Below are 24,414 nucleotides of genomic sequence, written 5' to 3'. Positions count from 1 at the left end.
TGACAAAGTACACAGATCAACTTTGGGAAAACAATACGCGCGAAAACGTTAAAAGGACAATTTGTTCCTAGGTCAGGGACCATAACTCCTACAATACTGAATGAATCCGGATGCGAAACCCCAGGTGCACAACTGCACATGCTGACCAACATTCCTGTAAACTTTGGTGACTCTAGATCAAATACTTTTGGAGCTACACGCGACACAACATTAAAATGACCAATTTTTAACTAAGTCAGGGACCATAACTCCTACACGACGGAATGAATCCAGACGCGAAACACCAGGTGTACAACTGCACATGCTGACCAACATTCCTGTAAACTTTGGTAACCTAGGTCAAATACTTTTGGAGCTACGCGCGACACAACATTAAAATGACCAATAACCAATTTTTAACTAAGTCAGGGGCCATAACTCCTACACGACTGAATGAATCTGGACGCGAAACCCCAGGTGCACAACTACACATGCTGACCAACATTCCTGTAAAGTTTTGTGACTCTACATCAAATACTTTTGGAGCTAGGCGCGACACAACATTCTCGGAAGGACAAGGGCAAATCTATTTGCCCCCCCCCACTCCCCACCAAAGTGGGGGCAAAAAAAGGGGCCATAGTTCTAGAAAAACTAGGCAAAGAAAAAGTCCAATATTTCTTTCTTCACACCAAGGTCCTGTATCTAAGAAACTTTCAATAGTATTTGCAGAGTTGGACCCACAAGATTTGTTCAGCAAAATTATCGAAGGGCCGTAACTGCTGTAAAATTAATCACAGCAAAAGCTTTTAAGGTAATTTGCACATCAAGCTAGTTAATCTGTGGAAGATGTAAGCGTATCATTTCAATCGTGTTTAAAGTGTTGGACAAACAAGATTTCTCTCTATATTTATAAAAGCATGACTGTCAAAGGACCATAAATGTGGTAAAAGTCACAGCAAAAGCTCCTTCCTTTATGGTCATCTGCACGTGAAGTTTGTTCATCACTAAAGGCTTGAAGCAACTCGGGCTAAAGGTGTGAGAGGAGTTGGACACACCAGATTTCGGACATTCAGACGGATGTACGGACAGCAACAGTGCTATATGCTACCGCATAAATGTACAACACTCAAGACTAACATCGCCATGATCAATTCTGGACCTCTGTTGTAAATTTATCAGTGTGTGGAGGACATCTGTTATTAAGATGTGTAAAGTCAGAAAAAAAACACTGAAGTGTATCATCAAGTAGTTTATTATAGAAGTACAGTGAAAGTGGTAAACATCATATTGTTATCATGCTAGGCATGAAAACAAGCACTTTTAAGAAATCACTATTTCACAGAAACCTGAACATAAGACCTGTGTTATGACAATAAGTAAGTCTTTTGAAAAATGATTTGAAACATATAACTGTAACAAGTTTGTGAGCAAAATGTGAGCAATTTAATCAAATCATTTCGTCCAAATGGATGAAAATAAATAAAGAAATCACATCCTTTATTAACTCAAAGAAATATTGTGTCAAACATAAAATGAAACAGTTTTTCGTCACTGAGAGAATTCCATTCACAGAAATACATTAAAGGACTATTATAATTTAAAAAAACTGAATAGAATGGAAATTTAAAATGTCTTGAATCAATTTAACTTGCAGAAATTTCGTTTATATGGAAAAAATGTGGAGTAAACCTACAGCTAGATTACCTTATTTGTTACACCTATCCAACTTTGACCAATGGCAGTGAAAACTTACACCAAATTCAGTCAAGACTTTGGTCTCCATCTTATTGGTATAGGCATACTCCTTAAGTAACATCTATTCTTTTTGTTTACAGAGTTATTTTCCGTTTTCATAACATTACATAGAACTCAGGTGGCTCAGTATACACAAACTGTATACTGTAACTACACTTGCTGCTAAAAAACACAGTCAAAGAAGAAACCACAGGCTTAAATGTCAACGGTGACACTAAATTCATTTAATACTTGTCTTAGTTGTAAAAATAAATGAATTTTCAAACTTCTATCAAATAACATACACAGTAAATTTAATCACTAGATGTCCATTATCCTCTAAAATTACAGATATTATAAATAACACTACACTGTAATTTGCATTAAAATCACAAAGTTCCATTATTGTTTAATTTGTTTATCGTGTAAAAAAAAAGAAACTGAGATTTCAGAAATCTTTCACAGTATATAAAACGGCCATTTAAGAAGATTGTTGAGTATGCTCATTGCACATTGACAAAGTCTATTATCCAGTGTCATGTTAACTTGATGCTGCCAGTTCTTTCCTTATTTCTTCAACTAAGTCATCCCTTGAGACTTTCCTCTGTAATAAAAGAAAATAAAAATAACTAAACGGAAGAAAACTCTGATGAATGTTATCATATATTTCTTTTATCTTTATCAGTAACATCCTTCTTTTCACAAATAAGACAATAAGAAAATTTAGTCTTCTATCTACATGTATGTTTAAAGAATGTCATAACGGTCATATTTACCTCTGCTCTTGTAGCTATATTCCTCATTGTAACACAGTTATTTTCTATCTCAGACTGTCCTATGATGATGGCTATGGGTATACCATTAGTTTCGCAGTACTGGAACTGGTCCAACGCCTTAGGGTTCTTCTTGTAAGACTGTTCAGTCTGTAATAAAACAAATCAACAAATCATTATCATAAATGTATCACAAAAATGTACTACAGTATATTTATAATTCACAATGCAGATTCCTATAAGACAGCTCATTCTAAAATGAATCTCTGCATTGCACTTATCCTATAAGACAGCTTAAACGAATCTCTGCATTGCACTTATCCTATAAGACAGCTTAAACGAATCTCTGCATTGCACTTATCCTATAAGACAGCTTAAACGAATCTCTGCATTGCACAGTCATATCTAAGTTCAGGCTTCCTGGCAGTGTTTGCTCTATAGTTTGCATTGTAGTTGCAAAAATGCAAATATTAACACACTGACACAATCATGATTTTGATCAGTGAAAGGGTTTAGATGTCTTAATATACTTTCAAAATACTTTTAAATTGGAATGCAGATCCATCTCAGTTGTTATTGGAAAATTCCAACTGAAGCATTCTTTCATTTATATCAAATTCTATTTTATTATGTTATATCATATACATTCTGTGAACAATTACTTTTCTTTTCTTTAATAGTTAACCTGAAAAATTAAGACATCACCTTGAGGTAATGTAATGTTACAGAAGTAAACTACCCGGTATTCCTCAAGTTCTGATCAAATGTGAATTCATCCTTTCCTACATTACTAAATTGACAATTTTTGGCTGCTCACCTTTATATCAGCATCCCAAAGTTCCTGACACAGTTTCAGCCTGTGCTCTACCAGGTCTTTCTGGGCAGAGACAACGTACACTTCTGTTTCTGTCGTACGGATCTTTGTGTTATTTGCCTATAAATCACAATACTATATTATACTGCAACTAGAGATGCTTTTGAGAAAAGCTCATGTCTCCCACAACTGCCTAATCATCTAAATAGTAAGTCAGTCTTTATATACTGTTTACTTAATCCACATGCGCTTTCTTGACACCAAAAGGACGCCAATACTACTAGCAGTATAGGTGCCAGTTTGGGGGCAAAACTGCGCAAGAAATCAAGTGTTTTTGGTAATTCAAGGGCCATAATTCCGAAGTGCCTAGGCCGATTTGGCTATTTATCGAACTTGGCCGAGCACTTATTGGCAGGCACATTTTGTTGAAGTTTGGTGAAGATCGGATGAGAAATGTTCGACTTAGAGTGCGGACAAGCTTTGTGACAGACAGACACACACACAGATTGACAGACTGTGTGGTGGGAGACATAATAAATTATATACACCATCAGATCATAATGAATTTATTCAGTGTGAAGATGCGATGGAGTTCAAAATACTTTTGTATTATCATAAACAAATATCCTACAATATTTCTCTTTTGCTAGTGAAATTCCATTTTGGACAATACAGTAATCCCTGCAAATATGCCTTCCATATACTTGACAAATTTCACAATCAGCAACAAATGGTTGCACATACTCTTACACATGACATGGCATATGTCAAGTCTAAATCTATAGCAGACTAAAATTTCAATTTTTTTCTTTAAACCATTTTCTATTACTGAAAAATCAAGTAAAGGATAGACAAAATGTCATTTGGTTGTATGACAATACAATACAAACATAGTGGTAGGAGTTGGGAGGTAATTAGTACGCACAATAAAGGTGTCTCATAAGCAAAAATTGGCTGGCCCTTTCAATAAGGGTGACACTATAATAAACAAGACCTTTACCTTTATATTTTAAAATTTTCAGTCTAATAAAACTATCATACCAATGCTCTTTGTTCCATGATTGCAAAAACCCTTTCTATACCAATACTGACACCAACACATGGCACATTCTTCCCATTCGCATCAAACATTCCGACTAGACCGTCGTACCTCCCGCCTCCAGCAACACTTCCCACGCTCACACTCTCCTCTTCCTTGTCCTTGGACGCTGCAGGGTTGTGGGCAAAACCTGTCAAATACCAGCAATATGTGTAACACTTGTATATATGCATTCATAGAAAAAAAAAAACACTGTCTGGTAAAATAGATGATCAATTGGGTTCCAAAGAACTTGCCTTTTTATCACTGCAGGAAATGCGCACTTAAATATGCGGTGAATGTCAATTAACAAAGTCATTAATCCTGGATTCAGTACTAATTATGACTTCTCCACAAGTAACTGACAGCTTCCCTGCATGAATCAGGGGTGAAAGCCTAATGACCTCAGACAAACTGTCTTCAGACAAACAAACTCTAAAAACATTCCTTCCCTGATCAATGTTTTCATTCGTAATATATTTCCTCTATGCCACTGATTAAACCTTTAACAAACATATGGTCATTATACACGTGTACTATATGACAAATATTATAATACCTTGTAAACATGCCTCATAGATGACACCGGTATAGTAATCTAGTCCTCTAGCCAGGCTCAGATCGAATATAACCTAAAAGATATATATTGCAACATTTTTACAGTGGTTGATCACACTTAAGCAACATTTCGTGACATTTTACAGTTTTCTGTATATAAGTTTATTTTTAGTTGCCACATGTAATCCATATGTTGGGCGACTCCTCCAGAAGACTGTTAGTTATGTAAGTGTGAGAATAATGCAAGAAACAGAAGACGCTCTAATTCAGAAACTTCCATGGTTTTTTAGTGCCAGGTGTAATGAACACATACATGGGACTCTTATCTCAATATCAAGAATTTTAGTTGGAGAAGTGGGGGCTCGAACTGTCGAGCCCTGGTTACGTAGTCAGACTGTGTTACCACTGGACCACTGCATCTGCTCTACACATTTTATTCAGTTTTCATAATTTATATCTTGTTTATGTAAGCAAATTATTTAAGGAATAAGAAGTGGATTATTTCTTTTGATTTTGAAATAATATTCAGTTTTTAGTTTGATAGATATTTGGGAGGTATATAATAATGATTTTACAAACTCGATCTCTAATGAAATTCAGCAATGTATATAAGTGTCAATGCACATCTTTAACAAATATAATACTACAGGTCTAATACTCATATCATTCATTAGTCACAGCTTTTATATTTTATTAATACTTATGTGGAAGTAATGCTATCTTGGAAGGATAACGAGTACAGCAAAAACAGATTCTAATTATACCTCCAGTGATAATCTACCATGTATTAAGAATTCAGTGAACACAAATGAGCGTAAATGACCAGTTTTAAAGATTTTCAAAAGAATATATATTTGCTGACCAAAATCTATTTAACCGCCTTATAGAATTTTAGTAAATACATATTCTCCATGGTATATTCAATACCCTATTGAGTTTACAACTCCTTACAAAAGCAGTCAAGTAATAAGAAGATCATAGCTTAACAAAAAGCAAGCATATGTGCAGGATTATTACTCTACCTTAACCTCTAATAACACTGGTTTTACATAGAAACTAGAAAGTAACATTAGGAGAAATTGCAGTCAACTTCTTGTAACCTTTCTTCTAGAGTAGTAAAAGATTAATGAGAAAGTTCTTTCTTGAAAGGAATAAAACAAAATTTAATATTACCTTATCTGTAACTTTGTATAGATCACAGTATGTTAGCAGTAGCTTCAATTCTTGGAGACCTTCCACTGCATCTTTCTGTTTCAATAAGCTCTCGTCCTTCATCAGCTGTTCTAAAGTATCTATACCACCTGGGAATTGAAAGAATAAAATAAACTGGTAACAAAAAAGAATGCTTTTGAGAAAATAATGGATGTTCATGATTAATTTTTACGAAAGTTTTTGCAGTAACTTATATCTCATATATAAAACATGCCCTTCACTCTGAATCACAGACAGGACTTGTTGACTCTCCTATCCAGAAGACTATTAGATGGTAAGTAGTTCTACCCAGACACACATCTGTGATTGAAAAATTGCCAAGATTGGCATGTTAGATCTTCTTCAAATGGTACAAGCTGGAAAGTCCTCATATCATCTAAAACAAGAGCACCGCCTTGCAGGTGCTGACGCTCATCTGATTTTTTTCGTATAATAGAAATATTGTCCTACCCATGATTTTCTAAGTCTAAAAAGGGCCATCATTCTTGCAAAAAGCAGGATAGAGTTATGTTTCTTGATGTACAGTGTCCACTTATGATGGTGAAAAACTGTTGCAAGTTTTAACGCAATAGCTTTGATAGTTTATGAGAAAAGTATACTTAAACATAATACTCAACCAAGAAAATGATTTTCTAAGTCCAAAAGGGCAATAATTATTGCAAAAAGCAAGATGGAGTTATGTTGCTTGCTGTACAGGGTCAGCTTATGATGGTGAACAAGTGTTGCAAGTTTCAAAGCAATAGCTTTGATAGTTTAAGAGAAAAAGTTGACCTAAACATAAAACTTAACCAAGAAATCTGACATTTTCTAAGTCCAAAAGGGGCCATAAATCTTGCAAAAAGCAGGATGGAGTTATGTTTCTTACTGTACAGGGTCAGCTTATGATGGTGAACAAGTGTTGCAAGTTTTAAAGCAATAGCTTTGATAGTTTAGGATAAAAGCTGACCTAAACATAAAACTTAACCAAGAAAACTGATTTTCTAAGTCCAAAAGGGGCAATAATTCTTGCAAAAAGCAAGATGGAGTTATGTTTCTTGATGTACAGGGTCTGCTTATGATGGTAAACAAGTATTCCAAGTTTCAAAGCAATAGCTTTGATAGTTTAGGAGAAAAGTTGACCTAAACATAAAACTTAACCAAGAAATCTGATATTTTCTAAGTACAAAAGGGGCCATAAATCTTGCAAAAAGCAAGCTGGAGTTATGTTTCTTGCTATACAGGGTCAGCTTATGATGGTGAACAAGTATTCCAAGTTTCAAAGCAATAGCTTTGATAGTTTATGAGAAAAGCTGACCTAAACATAAAACTTAACCAGGCAACGCCGATGCCGACAACCGCTCAAGTGATGACAATAACTCATCATTTTTTTTCCAAAAATCAGATGAGCTAAAGACTGCATTGGCATGATTAAATGCCCAACAAAACATACAATTAATTAATTTAAACATTTTTTTACACTTGTATCTATAAAACTGATAACTTATATCAGCTAAGCTTATTTTGACATAAGCTAAAGTACATATATGTCAAAACTGCAGAAAACATACCACTAAATTTGACAAAATGTCCTATTTTATCTGCAGATTCTGGACTCAAGCCTTTCTCATCTACCATTTCCGCCCGGACATCCTCCCAGAATGTCTTAAAAGAAAAATTAAAATAATATTTCTAAATCACGAACATTTTCCAAAATGACTCTTTTTTTTCATTTAGAAGGTTAACGTACATTCTAGGTTTCATACTCTCTAATGTATCATTTTTACTGTACATAACCAAATTACGTATCACAACTATACTCAAAAGCTGTATTATTTTCAGACAAATGAGCTGCGCCATGAGAAAACCAACAGCCTTTGCGACCAGCATGGATCCAGACCAGCCTGTGCATCCATGCAGTCTGGTCAGGATCCATGCTGTTCGCTAACGGTTTCTCTAACTGCAATAGGCTTTCAAAGCCAACAGCATGGATCCTGACCAGACTGCGCGAATGCGCAGGCTGGTCTGGATCCATGCTGGTTGCAAAGCCACTATGTTGGTTTTCTCATGGCACAGCACAAATTATGAAAGTCAAGAAAGTTATATTCATCAGTATGTCTGGCATATTAAAGTATAGCATCACTTAAGCTGACACATAAAAGTTGCCTTTGTTCCACATTCTATACCAGCTGAAATATGAGCAAATGGTATTTTACTGAACTGTTCATTACACAAACACATAATCTATAGCAAATATCTTTGAGATAATTTGTGGATTTATGAAGTTTACTTCTCCAGTTGTTTCTTAAAGTCTTGGCAAAAGTGTTAAATAAGTAGAGATTTCATACTTGTATGATATGTTTTGGAATAATAATATCATTGTCCATCACTGAGAAGTCTATATAAGCCCTTGTGAGCATCTGAACTCAAATGATTTCATTCAAAATTATTTTGTTGGAATTTATTAGTTCTTAAATAAAGCTGAAAAGGGATTCAGAACACACCTTATCTAGTTTATCAACTGCAGAACAAATGGTCCTGAATTTGTCATCGGGCACACCACATGCTGCAAACATTCCATCTAACAATTTTCTGTGGTTTACCTGCAATGTTAAACTATAACTGTGGTATAAGCTTATATAACTGTTCATAACAAACAAGGAGACCATTTTTACATGTGAAGTTTATATAACCACATCTATAACAATGTTATTTATACTGAGAAAGTATTTAAGATTTTTTAACTAACAGTCAAAACCTTTATCTGTGATAAATTTCATTAATACAATAACTGAAACAAGAGAACCCCATGCAAGTGCCAACATTAGTCTGACAAGGCCAGACATTAAACAGATGCAAGAAAGAGTTATGGTTTTTGTTTATCTAACTATAGTTCTTGGCCTACTAACTCTCCTTATGATGATAAATAGGGGATATTTTCACAAGTAAACAACAGATGCAATATTTTCAGGAGTGGCATAGCCCCAACTGAAAATGTAAGATATTGTGTTCATGAGTGAAAGATATTTGAGTTTACATGTAAAACAAACAAATTTTCTTTTTATTTCATGTTTTGACTAAATTTACTCATTTTATAGATTCTAGCAATTGCTAAAGATCAAGTGATTATAATACCTAGGTGTTTAATAAAAATTGGGAGCTAACAAAACATACTGTTCAATTTATAAAGTCCAGACAGCAGTCAATCTTTATAGAACTGGCTTCTAATTCAGATGAATATTCTAAACCATTGCAATTTCCTGTGTTCTTTTTGCTTTACACTGCATCTATGTATCTTTTCCTTATGTCCAAAAATAAATGAGCCGCATCATGGGAAAACCAACATAGTGGCTTTGCGACCAGCATGGATCCTAACCAGCCTGCGCATCTGCGCAGTCTGGTCAGGATCTATGCTGTTAGCTAACAGTTTCTCTAATTGCTATAGGCTTTGAAAACGAACAGCATGGATCCTGACTAGACTGGGTTGATGCGCAGGCTGGTCTGGATCCATGCTGGTCACAAAGCCACTATGTTGGTTTTCCCACGGCGCGGCTCAAATATTGAAATGCAGGAGAATGTGTTAAGGAAGAAAGATAAATGTTCAAGATATTTTACATATCTTCCGAAGAGCTGTTTTATTTTAAATCAAACTTTTAGAAGGTGACAGAAACTTACCCTAATTTTGTATTCTCCAATATCTAGCTGTGTAAGAATTTCTGCCACAATCTTTACACATTCTGCATCAGGTAACATAGCGTCAAACTGTCCAGCGATGTCAAAATCCTGCAACACATTATACATTCAACATGTTACAATGTTGTTTTTTTTTCCTGTGTGTAACTGCTTTGACTGAGTAACTTTATATAAATGAAAAGGTATGATATGGATAATACACCTGTACAAAGTGTTTATATGATGATCTTTTTCTGTTTTTGTTTTTATGACAATCTTAACTTTCTTAGAACCCAATGCATATAAACATGAGATATAATGCAATATATCAGCAGAGCTTTGGCACTGATTTTTATCATGCTCCATGAAAATATTCACTGCAAAAGCCCTGCTGCAAGAAATAGACAATTATTCAAGTTTCCATACAGTTAAATATATCCAACCTAATGAGCTTCTTAATAACCTGCTACTGACTACAGATATAGAGTACACGATATGGGGGTAACTTTTGGCATTTTCTCATTGTTGCAAAAAGAGTTACCTGAGAGCTGGATATTCCCATTTGTATCTACAACCAGTGCAAGATTATATTTCTTGCACACTGTATGTAACAAACTTTGAAAATAGAAAGCAAACCAAAATAATATCTTTGTAGCACGTATAACGTCACACCGGCTCAATTATAAGTCATATAACGACTTTCCAGCTTTGATGGTGGAGGAAGACCCAAGACAGTCACCACCGGTGATACATGGGTGACTCTTACAGCAGACTGTAAGTAATGTAAGTGAGAGAATAGAACAAGATACAGAAAACCTCCAATTCCAAAAGCTTTCTAGTTTTTTAGGGTATTAGCCATAAAGCACCTATACAAGAGACTCATATCCCAGTGACAGTAACTGTCAGTTGGAGGAGCAGGAGCTTGAACTCACGCCTCCTAGTTTCGTAGCCAGACAGTGTTACCACTGGACTACTGTGACTGCTCTTAAACTCCTTTGTCTTGCTTAATTTCCAAAATAACAAATGGATATGATACTCCCTATGTGAACTGTACTTACACACTGGTAGAACTCCCTGAACCTTCCTCTAGTCATGGCTGGGTTATCTCTCCTGTATACTTTAGCTATGTGATATCTTTTGATTGTTGTAATTTTGTTCATGGCTAGATATCTCTGGATTAAATGTACTTACACATTGGTAGAACTCCCTGAACCTTCCTCTAGTCATGGCTGGGTTATCTCTCCTGTATACTTTAGCTATGTGATATCTTTTGATTGTTGTAATTTTGTTCATGGCTAGATATCTCTGGATTAAATGTACTTACACACTGGTAGAACTCCCTGAACCTTCCTTTAGTCATGGCTGGGTTATCTCTCCTGTATACTTTAGCTATGTGATATCTTTTGATTGTGGTAATTTTGTTCATGGCTAGATATCTTGCAAATGGTACCTGAATATTTGGTCAAGGTAGTAAAAATATAACACTGAAAAATTCAAGGGCACTAATAAAATGCATAATTTATGATATTTCTGCAGCAACTGCTCAACATTTCTTTCGTTGCAGCCTACATGAAAGACTTTCACATCTACCCAGTGATAAAAAGCCCAACATATGTTACCTCCTTGTATCGTTTTCTTCAATAGGAATTACTTAATATGTTAAATCTATTATGAAATCTGCATTCAGTGCTCCACAAAACTACTGACCTCTCCTACTGACTTGGTTGAAATAAGTAGATAACCCAGTTTTTCTAGGCTGCATGCTACATACTTAGCTAGTGCTTCTTATCTTACAAGACTTGTGCTCTAACTGCAAAATGATGCAACATAACCTTTTCAGCTAGGATATGTAAGGATACAGTAAGGTCATATCTTAGTGACAGGAGTTCTCCCCCTTGGTCTTTCAGATCATAAATTAGCTTCGAGTCTTCTCCATACTTCCCAGTCAACGTTTCCTATAAAGTAAGAAAATTTCAATCGTAAATTCAATACAATTACAAAAAAACAAAACATTTTCATGCCAAAATACAATCAAATATGATTATGAGGCATGTACCAATCAAAGAACAAATTTGGGAGTCTTCAATTGAAAACAGACCAAAGGTTTTGACCTTTCTCAAATTACGAATTTTTGAGATCATAAATTACTTCACCATGATAAAAATTGTATTTGGTAAGTAAATGGTGATCAGAAAAGTAACTGTCATCATAAATCATATGTATGATATAAGCATGAAATTGTCTACTTTAAACATCATTTCTCTACATACAGAATAGTGGCCATGAAGTGAAATGTTCAGAGTTAAGAAACCAAAAGACTAACTGCAATTTCTTTATGGTGAAGATTTCACTTTATTGTAACTGATTTCCCTACTATTTTAATGCAGCTATAAATTGGTCAGGCTCCATATAACCACTCTATGTGGATTTGTACAAATAGTACACCTTAAATACTGGAAAATCTTAACTGATTCACATGTGAATAACTGAAAAAGCAGGGTAAAACAAGACTCATTATATATATAAATCACTAGTCCATGGTTTGTACTATTGACTAGTGTACAGAAAAATGCTAAATTTTGATATGCTAAAGTTTAAACTTGAAGTAATCCTTTTGAAAATTTATTTCATTTACCTGGTACTAAAACACACACTGAATGACTTGTCAGTCGATAGTCAAAACTATTGTCTTTAGTCCTTTTGATCTCAGGCACTAGCTCTGACTACTGACTGGCAAGTTACTCATTAAGTATAATATACATTATAAAGCATGATGGTCCTTTCTGCATTTATAAAGGTTCCCAAGAATTTACTTCTCTCAGAAAACCAACTTATTTCTGTCACATACAACATACCTTCAATTCAAATACTGGAGTATCTATTGTCTCAGCTCCGTGACGTTTGAAGCAGCTTATGATGGTTTTAAATACACCTTCTCGTATTGACATCTGCAGGGGATTGTAGTCACGAGTGCCCTGAATAATAAAGATTCAAACATAAAATACCATGAAGCTGACTCAGTTTAGATCATATGAGAACTTTCCAGCTTTAAATGGCCCAGACAGACTCAGCTCCCATCCCCCACCCTCTCATTGTATTCAGACATAATAAAAATCACCTGGCTTGAGAAAGCAAATGGTGCTGGGCTGAACTATCAATGTTCTGCAAGAAGCCAGAATTCTTCATCCCAAGCTGGGTCATAAAATCATAAGCAGTGAAAAGCGATTATCACATGATCATAGACAGTCAGGGGTGTAACTGTTTTAAGTTATGTAACCTATTTCAGTTACTTTTTCAAGCATTTTATAACCTGTATTAGTTATAAAAAGTAGTTAACTCAGGTAAGTTATTCAAAAAAAGTCTTTTTGCTGTTCTCACAAAGTGACCTTTAAAGTGAAATTAGTAGCAAACTGTGGTTAATCAAATTCTCATTTAGTCTGAGCATGACCTGATAAGCATAATGGGATATTAAGAGTTTTATAGCTTTAAAACATTTGCGTAAAACTTTATCAGCCTTGCGTAAAAATTTTTACTGCATAGCTGGAAAGATAAAAGGTCAAGGATTCAAGAAATAATTGCATTAGTCTCATTCATAATAAGGAATTGGCACAGGAGGGCTTTGTAACATTTTATGATATTATTAACTGAAACAAGTTATGAAAGTTTAAGCAATAACTCAGATGGGTTATAAACTGCGATAACTTGAAACAGTTACACACCTGACTGATAGAGGTAAAATAACTACACATAGAAGTGCTAAGATATAAGTCTATTCTCCGTATTAACATTTAAAAATATTAAACATACTGCTTTATTCTGAAATCTGCAACTGCAGAGATGGCTAACATATTTTACAAAGCAACAAAAACTATATTCACCTTTGGGCATTTGAGGACAAACTTTTTCGGAGCCTCATCTCCTAACTGTGCTTTCAATTCAAGTAATTTGGCAACTTCCTCCGATATCTGTAATTTAAACCAAACTAAGACTTGTTTACACCATAAACATCCACAGTGTCTTTGTTGGGTACACAATAAATTCAATAGGATTAAATCATTTTAATAAAAATCAAAAAGTAAAATTCTAAGTCCCTCCATCTCCTCCTTCCAATAAAACCATTATTACCTTCTGTACCAAAGGATAATACTCCATCTACAATTTTACTTTGTAATACAGCTCACAATTCCCAACTTATCATCCCCATATTTAGTCCAGTAGAGAACATATACATCTAATTTGATATGTCACAAATATGGAAACAAACCTTTTTTCTTACTGCTGATTTTTCTGTATTAATACATATGGTATGATGAATATCTCCACTCCCCTCCATTTTAAAAATAGCAGCTCTTTCTGCTGCAATATTTGACCCTTCCATCTGAACTCAACAAATTATCCAATCAGCAAAAAATATGTCAAAAACTTTTAAGCATTCCACTTCAACACAAGTCCTACTGAATAACTTCACCACTGCATGATGAAATATCCCCCTAATTATCCACTTATAGACAAAATAATGACTGTCAAGAGCTGAGAAAAGCACATATGGTACTAATAAATGTCTAATATTAAAGGGTTCATGATTGGTTTCAAGTCTTATCAGCATTTAAACTATTGCAGCATATTTATGTACATTTACTCTGTATATATTGACAAATCAAAGCAATACAAGCAGAACAATTACACATAAGATACCTTTCTACAGCTCATAGTTCCATCTGTCAAATCTTTTCTATTTAAATACTTTATTTAATAACACAATGTACATTTACGGAGAAAACAGGAAGCCAGTCATCAGTTAAGGTAATGATTTTAATCTGTGTTTAAACTAATTATCATTTATCACTAAAATTCCATTTGCATTTAAACATTTAAAACATAGCCTCAGCTATTGAAAAAAAAATCCTTAACTAACTGCATTTACATGTACCAAAGACTTAACAAAATATACTAAATGCATAAAATAAGTTATTATAATTTATTGTTAAATCATTTAATTTCATCACAAGGAAATTTCGATGTTTTGTCAAAATGGCAAATTTGTGCTGATATCTGTTGGGATTAAATTTTGTGGACTCACTAAACCATGAAATCTATGAAAATTTAATCTCTCAAGAATATTAATGATTTCTCAGTAGATAGAAACAGGTGAAGGACTCGACAAACTAAAATCTAAAAGATTTCAGAGACTTACTAGATGGCTGTAGTTAACTTTTTAAACTTTTTATATAAACAGTTAAATTACATGTGCCTTAAGTTTACAATGCTTTTTTTACAGATCTTTTTCATTATTTTTTTGGATTTTAAATCACCTTTTGCATTCCATCCCTATATCATAGTAGTCATGCTAGTCAGTCCGAGCCTTTTTTAGATTTTTTTCATTTCGAGATGTCTTTATCTACATTCTCAAGACAAACATACCTGTGAATCAGAGAAGAGACGTATCCAGGAATTAGCAGTCAGACATCGCAAATGTAGAATTCGTTGGTGAAATCGACACAAAGGCAACATCATTACATAAATTGGAGTATAGTTGAAGGTTCCGGGTAGATATGCAAATGAAGAATAAATCCAATCAGCAAATCTGGTGAATATAATAAAAATAGTACAGCTGTCTATAACAGACAGCCTTGTTATCCAGCTGTCTATACAGATAAAGTTTTTAACCCTTACGCTGCTAAATTGTCCATCTTTCAAATTGCAAAGTACCATTAACTCTTAAAAGGGGTGTTTATCAAAACGATACTGACTGAATGGCAAACAGTGCAGATCATGATCAGACTGCACACATGTGCAGATCTACACTGGTTGCAAAGGCAGAATCAACTGTGTCCAGCATGATAAGGGATAAAATAACCTAACTGTAATTTAAGTAGACAGTGAATTTGTAAACAATGATACTGTGAAATCCTTTCATATTGCAGGTATTAAATTTCATGAATTTCATGCAAAAACAGTTAGTTCTTTGGGATATAAATTTGCAGATTTCCCCTTTAAAATAATAGGCCTTAAAAATCTTTGTTTCAAGTAACATGCTAAAAAATATTAGGGCAGGTAGGTTTGAAATTTTATTGTTTGGGATTTTTTCATTTTCTGAAATAATTTTTGTGTACAAAAATGAATACAAATAAGGGGGTTATGCCTTTAGAGCATCAGTAAGTTGATTTCTAACATCACTGACCATGTTTAAAGCATAAAAAGTGCAGTTTTTGCAACTTTTTGTTAAAATTTTGAAAAAAAAAACAAAAACAAAAACTAGAAGATGCTTTTGTAAAAAAGCGCATGTCTCCCCCAATGCAAAGTCATATAGGCAAGAAGTCAATAGGGGTCATGAGTGAAAGTCAAAGAGAAACTGATGGTTGGCTGCAATAGGGATCATCTACTTGGCATGTCCAGTCATCCCGCTAAGTTTTAACACTCTTGGCCTAGTGGTTCTCAAGTCACTGTTCAGGCTCCTGTGACCCTGACCTTTGACCAAGTGACCCCAAAATAAATAGGGTCATCTACTCTGCATGTCCAATCATCCTATTAAGTTTCAACATTCTAGGTCAGGTGGTTCTAAAGTTATTTTCCGGAAATGATTTTACATGACCAGACCCCTGTGACCTTGACCTTGAATAGACTGACCCAAAAATCAATAGGGGTCATCTACTCTACATGTACAATCATCCTATGAAGTTTCAACATTCTGAGTCAAGTGGTACTCAAGTTATTGATTGGAAACGGTTTTCAATGTTCAGGCCCCTGTGACCTTGACCTTTAACAGAGTGACCCCAAAAACAATAGGGGTCATCTACTCTATATGTACAATCATCCTATGAAGTTTCAATATTCTGGGTCAAGTGGTACTCAAGTTATTGATCGGAAATGGTTTTCAATGTTCAGGCCCCTGTGACCTTGACCTCTGACGGAGTGAGGTTAAGGTTAGGCCAAAAATTTAGTGTAGGTTGTGATACTTGAAACAAACATTTTTTTTATGCCTAAAATAGTAGGAATTTCACTTTGTATGCTGGTATTTAATTTTGGAGATTGACTCAACCGCAAAAACAAAGAAATTAAGTCGTCAGATATCAAAGATTTCACAGTGTTTATGTCAAGTTTTAGTAATACTACAGATGTACCTAAAGTTTAGATTAGTCTAACTTGATATATCCGTGAATAGTCTTGCAGTGCTCAGAGCAAAGATGCTATTTGCCACATATTATGTCTATAATAAAAATAGAATTTATAAATAACATTTCTCATTTAATTATATAGACACTGGGTGTAAACATTAATATAGATAAAAACTTCAGTTTCAATCTAATACATGCAACGGTTACTGAGATATGGACTTTCCATAAAACTTTAATTAGCCAGGTGTGATGCTGACTCAGAATCAGTTGCTAATACCCACATGAATTGAATAGCTCACTATTCTCATTATATCCCCAAGAAATCCAGTGTATGCGAGTTAAGGGGATTTCTGATTAAATAAAGTGCTGTCCCGGTCATAGGTTCCCTACATGCAAGACAGATTCGAAGTTGTCTCAGACTGAGTTAAAGAGGTAGGTTACCTTGTTACCAGGGTAAATTCAAATTAGTAGAACTGCAGCAATTTTTTGTATTTCGTGTAATTTAATGTTTTAACAATGTTAACTGCTCCAATCTCAATTTCGGTTATCTCTGTCCCTTCAAGTACAATTTTTATCCAGGTTTGAAATACATGACCCTCCACAGGTATTTTGTATTGGGAAAAGAAGGCAAATATGGATATTTAACACTTTTCCATGTATTTCGGTTTCATTGTTAGTCGTACAAGTCTGCATAATTGAATGCATTGAACTGCATAATTTTACTAGTATGAGCATTAGCTCTTTCGACGGCTTCAGTGCCATTCTGTTAATGACTAACATGGCATATTTGGGTAATATTCTTAGCAAAATACCAAGCACTTTAAATGCTACCCTATTTTTCTTAAAGTTTAAAGTAACAATGGCAACAGAGATGTTTAAAATAGCTTAAATCTTGCTTTTTATCGTAATTTCTTATAAACAAGAGCACTGCCTTGTCGTTGCAGACACTCATATAATTTTTTTGTCCTTGTATTATAACAGAAATATTGTCCTACCCATGATTTTCTTTACTTAAGTCCAAAAGGGACCATAATTCTTGCAAAAAGCAGGAGGGAGTTATGGTACCTGCTGTGCAGAATCAGCTTTTAATGGTGAATAACTGCTCCAAGTTTTCAAGCAATAGGAGAGATCGTGTTTGTATACAAATTCTATTTTTAGAACTGATAAGACAGTGATCGGGTGGGCAGAAGCCGACCGTCCATGTTTTTTGTAAACAGTGATGTTTTTCTAACGGTCTAAACTTTCTTAAAACACAAATTACATAAATAATTTTTTGATCAATGGAAAGGTTATAAAACAAGCAATTTATTGATTACTTTTAATTGTTATTTCGAAATAAAATGGATTAATTATGAACGCTTAACTTACACTGTTTTTCTAAAGGTTGTGAAAATCACTACGCCGCTTTTAAAATTATATGTCATTTAAAACGGTTATTCATTGAAAAAAGATATTTGGATACAAAAATATGAAGATTGTTAGTACAGTGAAACACCGCTCGCTCGAGGTCGCAAGGGGATGAGCAAAATGCTCGAGTTATCCATGGTTTCGAGCGACCCAAACATTGACCAACATACGAAGAAAATTGAAGTTTGTTTTACCAATTGTCATCGAGACCATTGCAGAGGAAACGGTGATGCGTAATAATAACATACTCGTGACATTTTCAAAAAAACGTACTACAAACGTTATTTATGATAGAACGTAAATGACACATGTAAAGAAACAGCTAAGACATTTTTTTATTTGAAATACTGTAATCGAATTCGCAATTTTCTTCCCCAAATTAAGATCTCATAATTATCGTCTCAATTTTATGAAAAGGCTATCTTATTTCCTTTATTTGCATGATTAAAATATTAAGATCTCATAATTATCTTCTCGATCCCGCAGAAAAATGTAATAATTAATTACAATTTTGATCAATAAAATTTTTCTTCCACCTTTCATCAATAATTGATCTCATTTTCAGATCAAATATACCGACAAACAAACATTTAAGATAGTCGGGGAATAGATCATGCAATTCTCACAACATTCGAAAATTTTAAATTAACCGATACATTCTGACCGCCGAATGTATGAAGAATTTTGACACCTCTGCTCGAGTTTGCCATAAGCAACAAAGAGTAAATTAATACACAGGGACCAGGTGTCATGCTCGAGTGATCGAGTTATCGATGCTCGACCCAGCCATGGTAATTTCATATAGAAAATAGAAGGAAATCGGCCGGGACCACATGAATTGCTCGAGCGAGCCCGGGTGCTCGAGTCATCGATGCTCGAGCGAGCGGTGTTTCACTGTATTTCAAATCTTTCTGAATTTTGAAAATCCATAAATGAGCAAAAAAGTTATTAAAAATTAAAAATTCTGATTCAATACGCAAACGGTGTTAAAATCATTTGTTTTGCCAACCACCAGATAAACAGATGTTAACGCGTGACGTCACGGCGATCTCTCCTATAGCTTTGACTATTAAGGATAGAAGTTGACTTAAATGCAAAAACTTAAGGCCACATTTAAAAAAGTCTTTGTTTGCTGTCTCCCGACCCTACCTTTTAAAGTTGGGTAGGTAGGCAGGCAATTCTTTTTTTTTTGTGTGGGGGATTATACTTTTACCGTTAGATATAATATCATGATAGTTATTTACAGAATATTTTCTGCTGTAAAAATAAGACAAAGGATGAAATTAAATAATACAATTAAAACTTTCTTACTAATTATAACTGCTAACTTGAAATTTGTGCAGCACTTGTCATATCGCAACATAAAACTTAAGTAAGAAATCTGATATTCAATAACAATAAAAAAGTTAGGGTGGGAAGGAAAATATAAGGTCGGTCGGGAAACCGGAACCACACACATAATTTTATTTAGCCTAACCCAAAATGGTGGATCAATAACACAAAATAATACAGCAGGCATGAAAAATTGCTATTTTTGGTAAAAGGAATAAGTTTACAACATCCTTTAAGCATGACGCAACATATATTTGATGCCTTATTTCTGTAATTCTAGCCTTTCCTCGTACCGTTATACGGTATCCTCATTGACCGTATCGACATTGTAGGATAAATCCGGAATTTTCGTAAATAGGGTCACAGGGGTTGGCGAGATTTACCGATATAAAAACTGTGTACAATATTTGAGATAATTTTTTCCAGAAGATAAGGATTTAGGAAAGTTCTCACTTTCTCACAATGAAAATATTATTTTACGACCTTGGCAACAAAATTAAAAAAAAATAAATAATACTTTGTTAACCTTCAAAAATTTCAATAATTTCGCACCTTCGGTATCAAGCCACGGAAGCGGCAGTGTAGAATAAAAGATAAAATTTCAAAAATAAAGTCAACTTTGAGGATATTTTTGCTACATCTTAATTACAACGATGTTTTATGATAATCTGAAATACTTTTTTATTCATTTTCTTTGTTTAAACCTTTAAAAAAGGATAACACTACTGCTATATTAGCATAATGGCCGGTACCCCCAGGGTTCTCCCCAGGATTTTTGATAGCCAGGCTCTGTGGAGTTATAGCCGGGTACACTTTTTAGTGGTTTATCATGATAAACATATAATTCATTTAAGTAAATTGAGGTGATGAATTATAAGAATGATAATTATGAAGCAGCTTCTGAAACTGTAACAATTAACAAATTTATCAAAGGTAGCTAATTAATAAGTAAATAAATCAAGAAGAAATCAATGCAAGAATCATTATTTAATATTTTTTACTTGATTTTCATTTAAGCTGGGTTTAAAAGAAAATAAAATTTTTTATGCATTGTAATTCTTTTCTTGCATTAATTAAGTTTTTACAGAAACATAGCATGAGAGGAAATAATGTCGATTTATTTGGTCCTTACAGTGTCAAACACTATCTTTTAAACCTACCAATAATTCTGTGTTTCGTGTTTTAGTGCAGCTCATTTCATGAAAGAATATTTAAAATAGAAGAAATTTAATCTAATTATTGATGTTTTCTACCTTCTCTGACACTATGTATTGACTTATCCGAATTTGTGTTGTCCGAAATACCATGCTGTATCAGGTATGATCTGTACCGATTTTCGCCAATAGTAGCTGCAATTTTGTAAGTTTTGCAGGTAGTTTTTATTGAAATAGCCTAGCTATTATTTGGTGAATATGGAAAATACGATATGTTCTACCAGTGTCCGTTTTATTAAGTTGCAACTGAACAGATTCGCAACTTTCTGCCGACCTGTTTCACTTAAGAAATAATTTATAGCAAAAGAGTGCTTTAACACTATTTATACACGATGGGCGGTTATACGTTGGGCGTAATAATTTCACGAGGGCACAGCCTTCGTGACATTATTTGTGTGACATATTACCGCCCGAGTGTATAAATTGTGTTAAAACACGGTTTTGCTATAAATTATTTCGATTCTAATATGTCCTTCATCTAAAACAGTAGGTAAAATATAGAAGCGCTCTTTCTTGGTCGCAACAAAAACCTTTGAGGTCACCGCACGTCAATGTGACTTCATTCTATCAAAAGAGTGTTTTTAACAGGGACAAGCATATTAGGATTTAAATTTCGCCAAAATTGATTACATGCAATATCAAAATTTGTTTGATATATACAAGTATTTGAACCCGATGTATTTCTGCACAAATTAAAATGTGGTTTGCAAAAAAAAATGTCATGCATGAAAACGAAAGTACAATTTGACAGTTGGCGGTAAAATAAGCTGACTGTTTGAAACACTGTCCATGACGACGTTCCATGACTATAACATTATCGATTTTGCCTCAGGGCATGATAAAAACAGGGGAATTATTTGGTTTGTTTACAGTGACAAAATGTGTATATGAAAATTTGTATATATTGAAATTTTATAGCCAGGTGATAAGATGTTTAAGCCGGGCACAGCGCCTGGCTGAAAAGGCCTGGGGAGGACCCTGGACCCCCCTCACTGTAAAACCAGGAACTGGTGTTTATTGGTGGCTTGTATCAGAAAATGGGATTTATCCTATAATGTCAGTATCGAGAATACCGCCATACCTATAGTATCCATGCACCGTCATACGGTTGTCTAGGGATACAAAACTTCTGTAATCTTCGAACAGGAGGCTAGGATTACGGTAAAATAATCGTAGCTGCTGCTTAGAGCAAAACTGGTCTATTAGCCTTTATTTCTATATACAGATAGACAAGTTTTCTCTAACTCGATACGCAGTATCCTACGTTTTTAAAGAAAATCTTTCTAGCATTATGCTACAAGTGTTTAAGTGATGAAAATCTGTTTGGTTACTTTACTGATCAGATAATCAGTCAAAAACAAAACAGCCTCCTCCCCCCACCACCCACAGGGGTCAGGCTCATGCCTAGGTCCAGGCTCTACCCTATAAGAAAAACACAAGGAAAATCATTTCACTTAGAGCAAAGTTTTATGTCCCTTTGGTTTTTCGCTTGCTGTATTTTTTTTAAAGAAATATTTTCTAAAACTATATATGCCATTTGTTGTCTATTAAATTCTGAGCACGATGGTACCAAACTTTCTCAAATGCGTGCTAGCAAACTTGAGAAAACTGCATCCAAACTTTCAACAATGTTCCGAAATATTGTAGTCACAGGAGACGGTGTCCAAACTCGAGCAACGATGGAACTCCACTAAAACAACTTTACAGCGATAGATACGGACATGGGTAGGTCACAAGCTAATGCACAACAATGTTTGATAACTATTTATCCCTTTTACCTCTTACACGAAAGCTCTGATGAAGATGCAATTCTGCTTTGTTTTTTTGATAGCTGAATTTTCATTCATACGCGTCCATATTGTTGAAATCAAAACGAGGCTGACATATATACGGATCAGCCAATAATACAACTGGATGCTGGAGGTACACCGTGTCAGTCTCGATTTGATTTCAACAATATGGATGCATGTGAATGAAAACACGGGCGATCAAACAACAATACAGAATTGCATCTTCCCCAGAGCTTTCATGTAAGAGATAGAGGGATAAATAGTAATCAAATATTGTTGCGAATTAGCTCGTGACCTGAGCCTGACCCCTATGCTACCACCACCACAACCCTCGCCACCCAGTCTACAAAACATTTCTTGATCGGCAGAAAACCCTACCAAATCTTTGTCAGCCTTTTCTGATTTCAGTTGTCTCACAACCTCTCCTTGTTTCTTAATTTCTTCTTGAATTGCAGCCCTATCTGACATTGTTTATTTTTCGTCTAAATTCCAAGATGTCAGCTTCCAAGTTCCAGCGAAAGACCACGTTCGCCGGTTAGTTCAAACGACTGTCTAAGTGAGTATGATTAGAATATTTTTGGGAAAAGCAGGTTAAATTCTCAATAAGCACTCAATAACAGATAACAAAGATGAGCGAGTTTCTACAAAAATTGTATAATTCTGAAATCTGTTTCATCACACATCTCTTGTAGGCAGTAAGAGTAACTTCCCTTTGACGCTCGGCTGGTAATAAACTCCGTACCTAGTACGGGAACTTGATTTCTCCGGTCCGATTTATCCAACACCATGGTAACCTAAAACTACTTGAAATATTGTAGGCCTTCTTGATTATAATTAATTTCTTTATGAAAATACATACTTCTAAAGGATTTCCTGAAATCTTTTCCTTTCAAACCTAAGCAACATCTGCCTACTGCTAAAGGGTGCAGGTCAAAACGTATCCAAACCAATTTAAATGCTTCGGACAAATGGTAAAGTCAAAATGTACCCCCAAAATTACCCCCAAAATACAATGTATTTATGCATCCTGATTAGTCCTGTTTATTTCATTTATAGATAGGCTCTCTATATAATTAATCTAAATCATTTGGATATAACTTACAGTATGTACATCAAAATAGAATCATAGTCCAAGCTAAAAGTATTGCTAATGTAGGATTTTCGCAACTTAAACAAACTTCAAACTCACGTAAAATTCTTTATTGTACGTAGCCCTTAAAGTGATATTCGATAATTTTATAACAGACATTGCATTATTTTCTCCAGCATGGTTTTCGTGCCCTACGGTCTTGTGAGACCCAACTTGTGGGTTTTATTCATGACATAGCTAAATCATTACAGCGAAGCCAAGTTGATGTTCCCATCATGGACTTTAGTAAAGCATTTGATGTAGTTTACCACAAAATGATCATTAATATGGCATCAGGGAGTGCTCAGCACATGCCTGAATCAAAGCTCTCCTAGTACACAGAACACAAAGGGTGGTAGTAAATGGGGCAACATCTGGCTTGGTTTCTGTTATTTCAGGCGTCCTTCGGGGGTTCGTCAAAAGGTAAAGGTAAAGGTAAGCTTTATTTAACGTCGCATATAATCCAACATATAACACGAGCTACAATGCTCTTGTGCGGCAAACTAGGTATCCAGTAACAGATACTTACCTAGCTGTGCTTATTTTACCTCCTGGTTCTACCCGGCCTTGCTGAGTGCCAAACAAGGGAGCTACCAGTACCATTTTTCACGTCTTTGGTATGACGCGGTCG

At 34.7% G+C, this 24,414-nt stretch overlaps 1 protein-coding gene across 4 annotated transcripts; it reads right to left on the bottom strand.

Moving 5' to 3' along the window:
- Positions 1-1,213: 1,213 nt before the first annotated feature.
- Positions 1,214-23,365, bottom strand: LOC123557045 (histidine--tRNA ligase-like). Of its 4 annotated transcripts, XM_053543357.1 has the most exons (15): positions 23,033-23,365; positions 15,218-15,380; positions 13,675-13,761; positions 12,652-12,771; positions 11,656-11,751; positions 11,121-11,246; positions 9,800-9,907; positions 8,629-8,727; positions 7,696-7,789; positions 6,110-6,237; positions 4,938-5,010; positions 4,342-4,529; positions 3,304-3,420; positions 2,490-2,636; positions 1,214-2,317 (listed from the first exon to the last, which is right to left on the bottom strand). In XM_053543357.1, exons 2-15 carry the CDS (start codon positions 15,308-15,310, stop codon positions 2,255-2,257), a joined length of 1,539 nt encoding a protein of 512 aa, XP_053399332.1. In that variant the 5' UTR covers positions 15,311-15,380; positions 23,033-23,365; the 3' UTR covers positions 1,214-2,254. The 4 variants fall into 4 exon arrangements, with proteins under 4 accessions (XP_053399332.1, XP_053399333.1, XP_053399331.1 ...); XM_053543358.1 differs by lacking the exon at positions 15,218-15,380; XM_053543356.1 differs by lacking the exons at positions 15,218-15,380; positions 23,033-23,365 and adding an exon at positions 14,061-14,225.
- Positions 23,366-24,414: the final 1,049 nt, after the last annotated feature.

This window comes from Mercenaria mercenaria, chromosome 5 (assembly GCF_021730395.1).
Source record: "Mercenaria mercenaria strain notata chromosome 5, MADL_Memer_1, whole genome shotgun sequence".
NCBI classification, from domain to species: Eukaryota; Metazoa; Mollusca; class Bivalvia; order Venerida; family Veneridae; genus Mercenaria; species Mercenaria mercenaria.
The sequence above is the reverse complement of the archived record's forward strand: the minus strand, read 5'-3'. Positions and strand labels throughout refer to the sequence as shown.